The 13,495-nt window shown below is 45.1% G+C and overlaps 1 protein-coding gene across 2 annotated transcripts in view; it reads right to left on the bottom strand.

Annotated features, from left to right (window-relative positions):
• Window positions 1–13,495, bottom strand: part of CFAP54 (cilia and flagella associated protein 54) — a 341,833-nt gene that overhangs the window by 148,839 nt on the left and 179,499 nt on the right. For both annotated transcript variants that reach the window (XM_083182295.1, XM_083182296.1), the window contains exon 37: window positions 9,671–9,898. In XM_083182295.1, the coding sequence (XP_083038421.1) occupies window positions 9,671–9,898 (228 nt within the window). The remainder of the gene's footprint in view (window positions 1–9,670; window positions 9,899–13,495) is intronic.

Raw genomic sequence — 13,495 nt, 5'->3', positions numbered from 1 at the left:
CTTCCGTGGCCCCGTCCCGCCACGCCCCTTTCCCATCCATCAGCGGCCCCTCCCCCCCAGTGCCACACTGAACTGGCAGCTATAAAGCAGGCAATCCTGAAGTAACATACATCATTAACAGAAAGGAATGGGATTGCATAAGCCTTTCTCTGCAGACATGAGAGATGAGCTCTGTTCATATGAAAACAGATCTATTTTACAGCACATCCTTTATAAAAAAGACAGAAAGTGGCTGTGGAAACAAGCAAAGGTAAAGAAAGACTTGTATAGTGCCTAATAATAATAATAATCAGAAGGAGAAGAGGAAGTGTGACTGGGAAGAGTAATGCTTTCTGGCTATATACCAGACTGTCTTTGAGACACTAATGAATCATGTGCTGCATGAAACTGCTGTTTGCCAACAGCTTTATTTCTCTTATTCTCCCTGCTGTGAGGATATTATTAATAGACTGGACTAAATGTAACATTTTAATCTGTGGCACAACTTCATTTCTCACGAGTGCCAAATGTACTACTACATAAATGATCCTCCTTGTGTTTTTTAATATAATAAACTAAGGGGGTGATTCATGTTGGCTCGGTAAGCATCAAAAATTACTGCTTATCGACCGCCCTGCTGCACATCCCCTCGCATGCGTCCGCTAGCAGGAGAAATCATTCAATTGACTTTTATTTCCTTTGGTGTCTGCCGAAGAGTGGACAGGCGCTGCCGTCCTGTGTTGTCCCAATTTCCACCCCGGCCCTCCCTCCCTGCAATGAACAGCCGGCGAGTGTGTGACTCACCGAAGCTGTTTATTGCCGATGTCTGCACATGCGCAAATACGTCCTTGCGCATGCGCAGACCACCCCAACATCAGTGCACGGCCAAATTCTTCCCCTCCCAAGTGTTGTTGAATCAGGCTCTAAGTGAACGTATTTGGTAAGCACTACTGTAGAATAGGTTAGTAAACCACATTGGTAGGGTGCAAATAAAATGCATTATTCATCTAGTTTAGGAATCACATTGAAAATTTCACGCAACTTTGACTTTACCCCAGGGTGCCTAGAAGATCTACCCAGAACACTTTAAGATGAAAAGCTACAGTATTTAAAAAAACACCTCCGCAAACTAATAGTGGGCCTGATTCAGTTGTGGTTGGATGGAGCATGATTGTGGCTTACTGGGAAGCAACAGCAATGCTTATGCATGTTAATGCACACGGAGGCTTCTGGTAGAATGTAGATGCCTCCTGCATGTATTTGAGGCCCAGTGCTGCATTTGAGGATGCAGTATCAGATAACTTGGTACAGACTGCCCCGATATGTGACCCATGGGGTCATACAGGCTGGTTGCTGCAGCTCCTTCAGCCCCTGCTCTCCCTGTCTCCATTTTGTGAAATGGCTGCAGTCGCTGCTCCCTCCTCATCCACAAAAATTACTTTTTCACTTGATGTCTGCAGCCACAGCACATCCATTGGCACAGTACAGATTCTGAACATGCACAAACTACCAAACTTCAGTAATAGCAGTGGGATCTTAATCAGGCACATTGTGCATATGTCTGCAGGGTTAATGAGTCAGAGATGAACAATTTAGGTCCTAATGGAGAATAGTTTAAGGTCAGGGTGTAGGGAGGGTGGCTCCGGCCCCCTCTCCTCCATTCTTGCTGGACCGGAGATGGAGACTGGGGAAGTGGCTCCACAGGGGTGCAGAGTTTCTGTCCACATGAAGATGGAGACCTTGTGCCCCACCAAAATCCTACACATCAAGCATCTGTCAGGGGAGTGAAGTGTGCCAAGCACTACCCAGAAGTTGCAGATTCCAGAAGTGCTGGAGCATGGTGCCCCTGTGACCGCTGGCATTTTAAACCCCCTGGCAATGAGCATTTATCCCCCCACTTGGCAATGGCTATTTAAGCGTCCTGGCAACAACAACTTGCCCTAGCAACAAGCAGCACTACAGGGGGCATTCTTTGTAATTGCCAATAGATACCATGGGGTGGTGTGCAAAATGTACAATTACGCCATTGCGTGAATAGCGTTACCTGGAAGAATTACAGTGTGGCATAATGTACAATGGGCTTTATGGTGTGGGTCATAATGTGTAACGGGCATTATGGTGTGTGGCACAATTCTCAATAGGCATTACGGTGTGTGGCATATTGTGCAAAGGGCATTACGGATTGTGTGGCATATTGTGTAATGGGCATTACGGATTGTGTGACATAATGTGTAAGGGGCATTACTATAAGAAGAAAAAATGACCAGAGTGGGAGATGACCAAACATACCAATGCTCCAGGCGCCATGTCACCTAGCTACTCCTCTGTCTAAGGTAGTGTCGAACCTAGATCAAGGAAACATGAATATCTGTTCTAATGTTATAGAAGAAAATTTACTTCATTAATGGAAGTCTGAATAAAAAAGTGTTAGTTTATTCAAGTGTTCAAGAATTCAAATCACATTTTGCCAGACTTCAACGCCTATGTACACACATTATACATTGGCCTGATGCATCCCATTCAATTACTCACAAGTGCTTTCAAAAGGTTTGCAAAATGTTGTGGGCACATTAGTTGGAGGGTGGATTGCCCTGTGCTTGGCGGTCCCCCGCAGCCTGCTGCCACCGGTTGTAGTTTTGCCAAGATTCACAAAACGACAAACCTAGATGAATTAGGCACTAAGTCTGTGGGGAAAATATGGGGAAGCCATTCTGTAACCCCCAAAAAGTGCAAAGTTTTATTGGATAACAATGTAAAGTCTACTAGTCACCAAAAGCAAAGTATTTGGTGCTCTTTAAAGGTGTTAAATGGCTGATTTGTACATGTTTTAATAACAATGAAAATGGAACAAAAAATGTTTTTATCAAGTTTAAATTTAAATTGCACAAAAATGTGTGGTAAATAGATTTTTTCTTTTAAAAAACCCCAGGAACTCCTATCTGCAAGCCTAAAACAAGTGTTCTATTAATACAACACCCCATAGACCTGTCCCACACCATTTTGCAGAATATAACCACAGAAATGTGTTCTGAACCAATATTTTTACTTTAAAATAGTGATTTTTCCAAACTTTTCACCTGTTTAGAGGCTGTAAGAAAAAAATCTGCATCCAGTGCTAACATTGCTACTGTACCTGAATAGTGATAAAAAATTGCACCAGGCCACATTAAATTGCATTTAGTCATGCCAATCCCTAAACACAGGTTATTGTGGCTAACTGAATTACCCCAATGTGTGCCAAGAAACATCACTAGAAGCCATATGTTGTTCAAAATAACTGATAAACATCAGCCTCAATGAGGAATGAAAGCTCACCAAAGCTTACAGACTCTCACCACTATAGTCCATCATGAAAGCAGCTGCAAGGCTAATCTTTCTAGCCAGATGTCTAGCCATCTACAAAGTTACTCTGTCAGTCACTTCATTGGTTACCTGTATTCTACCGTATTCAATACAAAATTATTTTACTTACACACAAAGCCATAAACCAAGCTACAGTACACTAACATACATACATCTCTTATGTCAAAACATCTTCCAACCCGACCTCTTTGCTCCTCACAAGATCTACATCTCTCATCCACACCAAGGCCACATTTAAGTGTCTGACCACCCCTAGGCACCTTCCTCTAGATAAAAGAGAGAAAAAAAGTGAGAGAGACGGAGAGAGAGAGAGAAAGGGAGCAAGAGAGAGATGAGGATGAGAGAGGTTGAGGACTGTGCATGAGAGCGGCCTTGCAACACAGACATAGCAGCTTGGGAGCAGCCGCCAGCTTTCCTCCTGCCTCCGGTTGGTTGTTGTGCCGCGACACTGCCCCCCCCCATGAGTCCCCCGTGCAATGCGGGCGAGGAGCTGTGCACTCAGCTGTGACTGCGTGGCAACACTCCCCCTGTACTTGCGCAGACAGGAGGGGAGGTGCTGCTGGCGGAGTTTGTGCTGTGTGATTTCTTCAGTGCATCTGAAGTTAGAAGTTAGACTTCCTGCCAGTCTATGATTGTAGCTGCTGGTGTGCAAGAAGTGTCTCCCCCTTCCCATGTACGTCCCTGGTGCAAAATGAACGGGAAGCTGAGCATGGGAGGATGGATGAGTGCAAGGGTCTGCCCTTCCCTCCCTTCCTGTGATTTGTGACAACCCCTTCTGGGGAATCGCAACCCATTAGGGGTGGGATGCCTTGACGCCCCCAGCAGGTACCGCCCATAGGCCCGTGTCCCACAGGACTCGTGGGAAATCTGTCTCTAATCCATGCTAATTATTCACCATTCCCGACTACAGGACTTTCTTTGGGCTGCATCCACTCTGTGGAATGCTCTCCCATGCATAATAAGACTCTCCTCCAGTCTCCAAACCTACAAGTATTCCCTGAAACTCACCTCTTCAGACAGGCTTATCAAATCCCAGAATCAGCCATTTAACCTTCATCAGTGACGTGCGGTGAGGTTTGTGGTTGGTGAGGCACTGGCTTGGTGGAGCCAGCGCCAATAGGCTCTGTGGGGAGCGCTGGGTCTGGGTTGCTTCTGCGAAAGGCAGGTGTGGGAGCTGCCGCCTGCATAAGCAGCAGAGACCGCAGAGCAGCTCTTGCCTGTCAAGTCAGAGGCAACCAGGACTCAGCGCTCCCCACAGAGCCCATTAGTGCTGGCTCCACCAAGCCAGCACTAGATTGCACTTAATAGCCAATGTATCATAATTAGGCCCCATGGTGTCCCAGTTATGCTATCCTATAGGGTCTTTAAGCACATACCATGAGCCAGCCCCTCCAAGTCTACTACTGCCTACAGGCAGAACATGAACGATGCCCGGGCACAGAGCAGCTGCTACAATTGTGCATTATTAAATAGCAGAGCCTGGTGGCCACTGTGACAGGTACCAAGGAGGTGACATGGCTGGATGGGATCCTGGCAGGGTGACTGTCAGCAGGGATTCTAGTTAGCAAACTGTGTGCAAGCTGACTCTGTACTGAGCATGGTAGTGACAATGTGGAAAGACTGTCACTGTCTACTTGAAGGGGTACATTGAGGCAGTCTGCTGCCCCTGCTGTGCTATAACCTAATGGCCGCATTCTGGCTGGGGACATAGTACTTAGAACAAGGTACCTGTCTTTAGTTTCCAACTCCAGCTATTCACCTCTCTCTTGTGGCTCCAGGTCACACTGCCTGTCCCCTCACTCACCGGAGGCTTGCTATGCAGCTCTACCACCTCCATGGTGTGTTGGTCGCTGCACCCCAGTGCCAGATTAAGCCTTTGGGGGGCCCGGGGTACTTTAGACCGGGGGGCCCCCTTGCACTTGTCATTACTGGCCGCACACTGCATGGGAGAAAATTATACTGTCAAAACACAGAGTAAACTTGGTTAATGGTTAACTGCAGGGGATATATATATATATATATATATATATATATATATACACACACACACACACACACACACACACACACCACATGAAAAGCCTGTGTTTGTCCCTCTGCCCCTTACTCTGGAGGAGACCTCACAGTCCTATTGCTGCCTCTGATTAAAAACCCTCCCATGACTAAGCTGCTGCTGCTGTTCTCCATGGACCTGAGAAGCATGTAATGAGCTCCACCAATCAGAGCTCAGCACAAACTTCTCAGCCTCTGTCCTCTGGTGCAAAGTCTCAGGGGACTTAGTCAAGTCCCAGAAATGCACTGCACACTTGTGCAATCAGTGTGCCTTGGCTCCCGATGTTCAGCACCATAAATCATTGTCACATTGGCAGATAGGTGAAGCTGCAGCACTACCCCACCCATGGACAAAACCTTTAGCTAAAAACAAAAAATACAAAAAAAAACAATTTTTTTTTTTAAAATACATGCCAACCACAGGGGGCCCCTAACTAGAGGGGGGCCCAGGGGCACTGACCCCTTGTGCCTCCATTATAATCCGGCCCTGCTGCACCCTCTAGTATGGCGCTGGACTGGGGGCATGAAAAGTAACTATTCTGGCGGGAGCGACTTGACCCTGCGCTCACACCATCTCCTGCAAAACTGACAGGTGCGTCCAGGGGCGTAACTATAATTTTGTGGGCCCCATAGCAAAATCTGGAATGGGGCCCCCCATTGTCACTACAATGCAAAAAAAAGGGAAGTCTATGAGCAGGAGAGAGGCGTGGCCTCACAGGATGTGCAGTGTGCAGCCCACAAACAACTTGGTAAAATTTTAAAGGGAAGAGGAATTATATTTTTCTTAGTGTCTCTTACAATTTTAGTAGTAGGCAGTGGGTGGTAGGCGGAAGAAAGACAGGTAGATGGAGAGAGAGGTAGATGGAGAGAAAGAAATAGAGGGGAAGAGGAAGCGGGAAGGGGGGGAGAGAGAGGGGGATACAGGAGGGGGAGATGGGAAAGAGACAGAAGGAAAGGAGGAGGGGAGTGAGGAGTGAAAGAGAATGGGAAGGGTTTTAGGCCCTCAGATGACTATTTGATTGACTTGCTGTAATCTGATTGCAGGGTAGCAGGTGTAGGTTAGTAAATATTTATGTTACTTGATGGAGGTGAAATTCTATAAGAAAAATTAAAATAAAGACTGGCTGGGAGGTGGGTGAGACATACTGTTGTAAAGTATGGGTAAAATGTAACGCAAGGCAGATAACTGAAGGGCATTTATAAAAAGGAAGCTACATGTAGCACTGACAACAGAGATACAGTAGGACCATTTCAACTTATAATAAATTACATGCAACTCTATTGTAACATACATACAAAGGGCCAAGGTTGTAAAAAGGCACGTGTCACATTTCCTGTGAGTGAGGGAGGAATGAGACAGACCTTCGTGACCTGCAGCAAATGTGTCCCTGAGCATGGTGCTGGACGCGGTGGCAGCGTCGCAGGCTCTGAAGAGAACGCGGCCACTCTACAGTATTATTCACATACCTGACTTCAGCTGTCAACCGCGGGTTGTTCATGTGTGTGTGTGCGGCTCAAGATGGTTGTAAGCAGCAGAGCTGTCAGCCGTACAGCGGCCTGGGACAGAATGCAGAGTGCTTGTCTCGGCCGGGTCCCAGCGCAGCTGCGGTGAAGTGAGGAGCAGGAACTAAGTGTCATACCCCGCCCCACTTCCAGCGCCGCTTCCAGCACGGGTCTCTCTCCTTGAATCTGCTGGCAGCGGACTCCGCGCGCCGCGGCCCTACTATAATAAAAACTGAAACAAAACTTCAAGAGGGTGCAGGGGTTTGCCTGCTGGACCCCCGGGCCACTGGGTGCGTCCGCTCCCCATCCCAGCTGCTCCCTTCTGATCTCTGCCCTCTGCCCGCTGCCTGCTGCGGCTGCTATGCTCACTGCCCTTGCCTCCTGCTCTGTCCTCTCCTCTGGCACTGAACGGGGAGGAGGGCGCCAGCAGCGACATGACTAACGGCTCCAGCGGGTAATTGCGTTGAGGAGCAAGAAGCAAGCGTGGAGCCAGCGGGCAGCAGTTGAACTGGTGCCCAGCGTCACAGGAGCAAATAGCGGACCTTTGCCTGTAGAAACGGCACCTGTAGAGGTGCCTCAGTGACAGCTAGTGACGTGCTTTCTGCCTATATGAAAGCACGCCACTGGCACTGAGGCAGATGTGATTGCCCAATCACATCTGCCTCAGCGATAGGGGCGTACTTTCATATAGGCAGAAAGCACGTCCCTGTCACTGAGGCACCTCTACAGGTGCCGTTTCTACAGCTTTTTTTAATGACCTTTTACAGCCTGTGCTCAGTCCCGCCTGCTGCCCGTCCCCTTTTTCTAAATCCTTAACATTGTCATAGGGAGGCACCTCACTTGGTGCCTCCTAAGTCAGTAAAACAGTTAAAGGGGGGTGAAAATGTTAATAATAATAAAAAAACATACACTTATGACATAATATGTATCATAAGTATTAGCTTTGTATTATTTTATTATTTTTTTCATTAATGACAGGGGAGGCACTGCCTCCCCTGCCTCCCCTGACTGCACGTCCCTGACCTTCATATACCTTTCCTATCTAATCACATCCCCACTGTACAGGCCACACATATGCTATCTCTTTCTTTTTCACATTTTCCATCCTCCTGAGCCATGGCCAAACTGCTGGGTCACCGTATCATACAGCACACCAGGAACATTCTGGTGGAATTAATGCTATCAAGATATCTATCATTGTGTATAAATTTCCCTATAGATTGTAAGCTTACGAGTAGGGCCCTCATACCTTTGACTGTCTGTAAATCACCAGTTTGTTGTATCACTGTCTCCTATTGTATAGGGCGAGTACGCTGCACTATATAACTGTTAATAAATAATAATACATAAATTAAGCCATTTAGAAAAAGTTATTTATAAAGTGCCAGTGGCGTAATTATCAATTTTGTACCCTCTTGCCAAAAATAATTTTAGCGAAAATAGTTACAAATGCATCCCTAACTCCTATAGACATTGTAAGAAAAATATTTTGTGTACCCACCAATATGCCCCTTACACATTATGCCACACACCATAATGCCCATTACACGTGATTTTGATTGACTCGTCCTTGTAACGCCACCCTGGCGAATGCACGCCCCCGCCGCCATTTTCCCTCACAACCATGTGAGGGGATGTGCATGTCCACACAGTCAGAGTGGCTGTGGAGCAGCCGCCAGCATTCCTCCTGCCTCCAGCTCAGGTTGAAACATGGACGAGGAGCTGTGCACTCAGCTGTGACTGCACGGCGTCAGCCACCCACCCTGTCTTCGTCCCCTGCCTACGCAAATATAAGTCTGTCTATTTGCAGGCAGCCGGATGAAGATAGGGGGGGTGGCTGACGTCATGTGACATCAGTTGCCCACCCCCGACATACCTCGTCCTGACCGCAATCCCATGGGAACGCCCATGAAATGCTGGGCTTTCCTATGGGCACTACCCGAGTCCGCTGCCCCACACCATTCTATGCAAACTGCCTGGCAACATTGCAAATCGTTCACAGTCGGGGTTTGCGCCTGTGACAAAAGGACATGGGGCGATTTCGGTTCACTTCGAGTGAACCATAATTGATCCTGATATGCCATACACCATAATACCCCTTAAACAATATGCCATACACTGTAATGACCCTTACACAATATGCCACACACCATAAAGTCCCTTACACAATATGCCACACACCATAATGCCCAGTAAACATTATGCCACACACAGTTATACCCCTGACACCATAATTTTCTGTCCTTAACACAATAATGGCATATTACAAATTATGGCCCACAGTAAGGATTCTATTTACTTTTAAATTATCTGCTCGTTGTCAAGGGTTTCATGCTCATTGCCAGGAGTTTAATGGCAGAAGATGCAGCTTTCTGAATCTTCTCCAGGTAAAGACACCGATCCCGGAATTCCGGGTAACACTACGCACAGTGGTGTAACGCTAAATTTTGTGTCCCCCTGCCCTCACATGGCATTTTAGTGTTGCTTACACAGTGGCCCTTATTCAGATCTGATTGCAGTACAAATTTGTTCTCAATATGGGCAAAACCTACAGATAAAAGTTTCCGGGAAAAGAATTCATTCATCTGTATACTGTAGTTAGGGGATGATACTCCAATGGAATCCCAGACCATTTGGCCATTGAGAAATTTTACACACCATTGCATGCGCTCCATGAAGGAAAGATTCAATTTAGCCCAATAAATGAATGTTTTCTTACAATACTATTTCTTAGGTTAAAAGCAAAACAAATAATAAAAAGTTAGAAAAATACCTGCACGGATCCATTATTTTGTAGGGCGACTAACATGTCGAGAATTGTGTCTGCTGCGAAATAGAATGGCATCCATATTTCCTTGTTCAGAAGATCTCTTGTTATAGGAAACAATCCTTCAGTGGCTTCAAATTGTTTTGTGATTAACTGTAACTCAAGGACAAGGTTCCAAAGTACTCGACTAGCATTCTGCAGTAGGGTCCAATGTCCTCCACGGTGCGCTAAAACCTAAACATTTCATAAACATAACCTTCATTCTTTAGTCAAACCAATTGTATCTTATTATATGCTATAACTGTTGTACGCTAAATTAAAACTGAATTCAGGACATAGAAACACTTGAAATATACTGACTATGCATATACTATAAATATAGTGTACTATAAAACAAGTGTATGTTTGATTAAGGATGGAAGCTCATAAAGTAGAAGTGCTGATTATATTTACATCCAACATGATCACGGCAGGCTTTCCTTGCTGAAGACTACAACTACAATGATAAACTATGGCCTGCAATAGGCACACGCAATATGATATTTGCAGAATACTGCACCAAGGTCCAAACTTTAAAAAAAACAGCCATTGTCAGAGCTACAGTATGTGCATGATTAAGAGATGGATGCATTAGAGATGTTGGAAGGATTGGAGCAGTATTTTGCCGCTAAACAAGCATCTAGTGAGGAGTTAATAACAAATAGAGTGTCTGTGGGAGGTAACGGAGGAGTGGTAACCCAAACACAGGCGAGTCGCAACTGTTTTGGATGCCATGAATGTAATCCCACACAAAGTATTCATCACTAGCGCTCTGACTGTTGACTACTATGCTGCATGGCCAAAGAGCTACTTGGATTGTTTATCAACCAATGTGCTTTCAGACCGATAATTGCGCATCTTATATAAGTAGGGGATCTAAGACGCCTCATGTGGGCATCTTGATAAAAACTAAGCAAAATTGGATTTGTGTAATTATTGTCAAAGGCGCCCTTCCCAGCAGCCCAATTCTAAGCCTTCACTGGTTCAATCGGCCAGCAGTAAGCATGTAGAAAATATAGGTTTGAGAGCTTTAGATTTAGGGCGCTTGGGTAACAAGAAAAAAAATGTTTTCCTTATTGTTGATAAGAAAAAATAAATTTATTTACACGTGTCATCAATCGGGCATACATGTGTGACATCAATAAAAAGCACAGAAATTCAATGATAAAAACAGTAAAGAATAAAAATCAAAATTAAAAAGATCAAAAACATGAAAAAGATGCGTGCACTGTTCTACACTTAAAAGATACTGGACAGTCTTTTTATAAGACAAACGGGGTAGGAATATTTGATGTTTGTAAATTCCTCTAATCCTGTTTTATGAAAAAATGTGTGTGTACTGTCCACACTGGGGGGACACTCGACAGTCTTTTTATGGGAGAAGCGGGGTAGGAAAATAGGATGTTAGAAAGTACCTCTACTCCCGTCTCCAGACTCCAGAGTCCTGTTGCGCTTCTAATGTTAGCCGATGTTATACAATTTTAAATTGTATACCATCGAATTGTATGCCATTGTATGGCATATATGTGTGTTGGGGTTACAGCTTGAAAAAGTCTCCAGTCCGTGGGAGACGAAACGCGTTGCTCACTTCCGCCAGTACCTTTGCAGACTTGGTAACTTGGTAACTGACTTCCGCCCTCACCTTCTGAGATTGAAGCCGCGTCTACATCCGGCTACCTCCGGCTGTCCCCCGCCCTCACCATCGGCGTGGACGCCGGGCTCATCTCTAGACGGGAAGCCGCCGACCACCTGCCCTCCTTTGGCAGACAGCCTGCACAGAAAACCGCACAAGAGGTGCCGCTTCATCTTCCAGCAGCCAGTGAGTGTTAACATACCTGCAAATGCAAACGGGATACCCACTACCCGGGGCTTACTACTAACTGTGTCTCCCTGCCTATTAACACACTGGCTATAGCAAGCATATCACTTAAAGCCATTACCTGCATGAACTTTTCTGCGTGTCAGCTTACTCGCTAAACCAGGTCACAATCTTGGCTTACTAACCCAGTTGCTGCTTTATTACCTCTTCTAACTGTGCATATACTAACCGGCTTCCCCTGGAGGGAATTTATCCAATATCTCATTGACTGCATCATTATTATTCTTGCTGGGACGCCAGCACCCATTTTTTCTATATGAGTTCAACCAAGTCTGCATTGTTTTTATACAATTAATTGTATCAAGTGGTATATACCATTATATGTCTATGTGTCTTTTTAATTCCAGTTTCTGTTTTTGTACCCACCTAAATATTTATATTTATATTTTTTGTCTATAAAACTTTATATCTTTTTACCACAGCGTGTCCTCCTTCATTGTGCTCGGTGTGTTATATACCCCATACCAACCCAAATTCTTGCATGTGTCCTGACTGACAGCGCAGGGGTAACCCCAACACACACGACTGTCTGAAGAAAATAACCTTATCTTTTTCTATTAGAGGTCAGGCAGACCCCTCACTCCTGCAGCAGCCAGTCAGGGCTTTAATTTACTAATTAATTATTCATTTATTTAAATATTATTATTCAATTTAATACATCTTCCAATTTAGCGCCGGGGATTTCAGGAGACTGGGATTGTCCTTTTCTCCTGAAAAACAACCAAACTCGAATTGTATGGCATATACAATGGTATACGATTTTAAATTGTATAAGCACCCTAATGGGTGTTTTCAATGTTAAATGTGCCCCCTATAAGATAAATAATTGTAAAAGGACCGTAATAGGTGCTTACAATGTTAAAAGTACCCCCACGCCACCCGTACTATCAACATCAACCCGAAGCGTGGCGAGCGCAGCGGTACGCGTCCACTGACCTTTTCATACCCCCACTATCCACGTCGGTGTGGAGTTGATTTTATATAGTGTGTTGAGCATAGCGAGCCACCGAGCCCGAAGCGTGGCGAGCGGATGCGGAATGCAAGTGAAGTAATGCTTGTCCCCTCGCATTGTAAGCACCTATTAAGGTGCTTATACAATTAAAAATAGTATAGGGGGACCATTTAACATTGAAAAAAACCATTAGGGTGCTTATACAATTTAAAAACGCATCTCATTGCATTGTATGCCATATACACTGGTATACAATTTTAAATTGAATACAATGCCATATGACTGAATATCGTGGGCGCCGTGCTAGGAAACAAGTACCGTTAATTTTTAATCAGGTTATTGAGTTTTTAGGGTCTCCTTACATGTGTTTCCTCCTGCAGTCTAAAAATATAATATTACTATATGTCTGCTCTCAAGAATGGACGATAGTGTGTTTACTGCATGACATTTAAAGTGACAATTTCCATGACACAGGGAGTGATGTGAATAAATTATTTCTCTCCACAGCGCAGCATAATACGGCGTGCCATTCGCCGAGATGGGGACGTGTGTCCCATTGTGGAGAATGGTTTGCGTGAGCACCTCACACGCACATCCGATTCTCGGCGAATCGCACATCAACGGGATGAACAACCGCAGATCCATCTGTATGAATCGATAAAGCATAGTGGATTAGGCTCTGATATGCCGGCCACATAAATAAATCTAGCTCCATCTGTACCAATTAATTTGCGACAAAAATAGTTATTATAGAACCTTAGTTAATAGGGGCCAGATTCAAATGTCATATTGCACACGATCTCCCGTCAAAAGTGACAGGAGACTGTGGTGATATTCCAATGATGATGATTTTTATCGCCCTGTTCACACCCATTAAGGTCAGGTTTAGGTGTGTAAAGTAGCTAAACCCAACCAAACTAATGGGTGTTACATGAAAAGCCCCATTTGCACACCCAAATGG

This window comes from Crinia signifera, chromosome 4 (genome assembly GCF_055691185.1).
Source record: "Crinia signifera chromosome 4, ASM5569118v1, whole genome shotgun sequence".
In the NCBI taxonomy this organism is placed as follows: Eukaryota; Metazoa; Chordata; class Amphibia; order Anura; family Myobatrachidae; genus Crinia; species Crinia signifera.
This window is presented reverse-complemented; position numbering and strand designations above follow the sequence as displayed.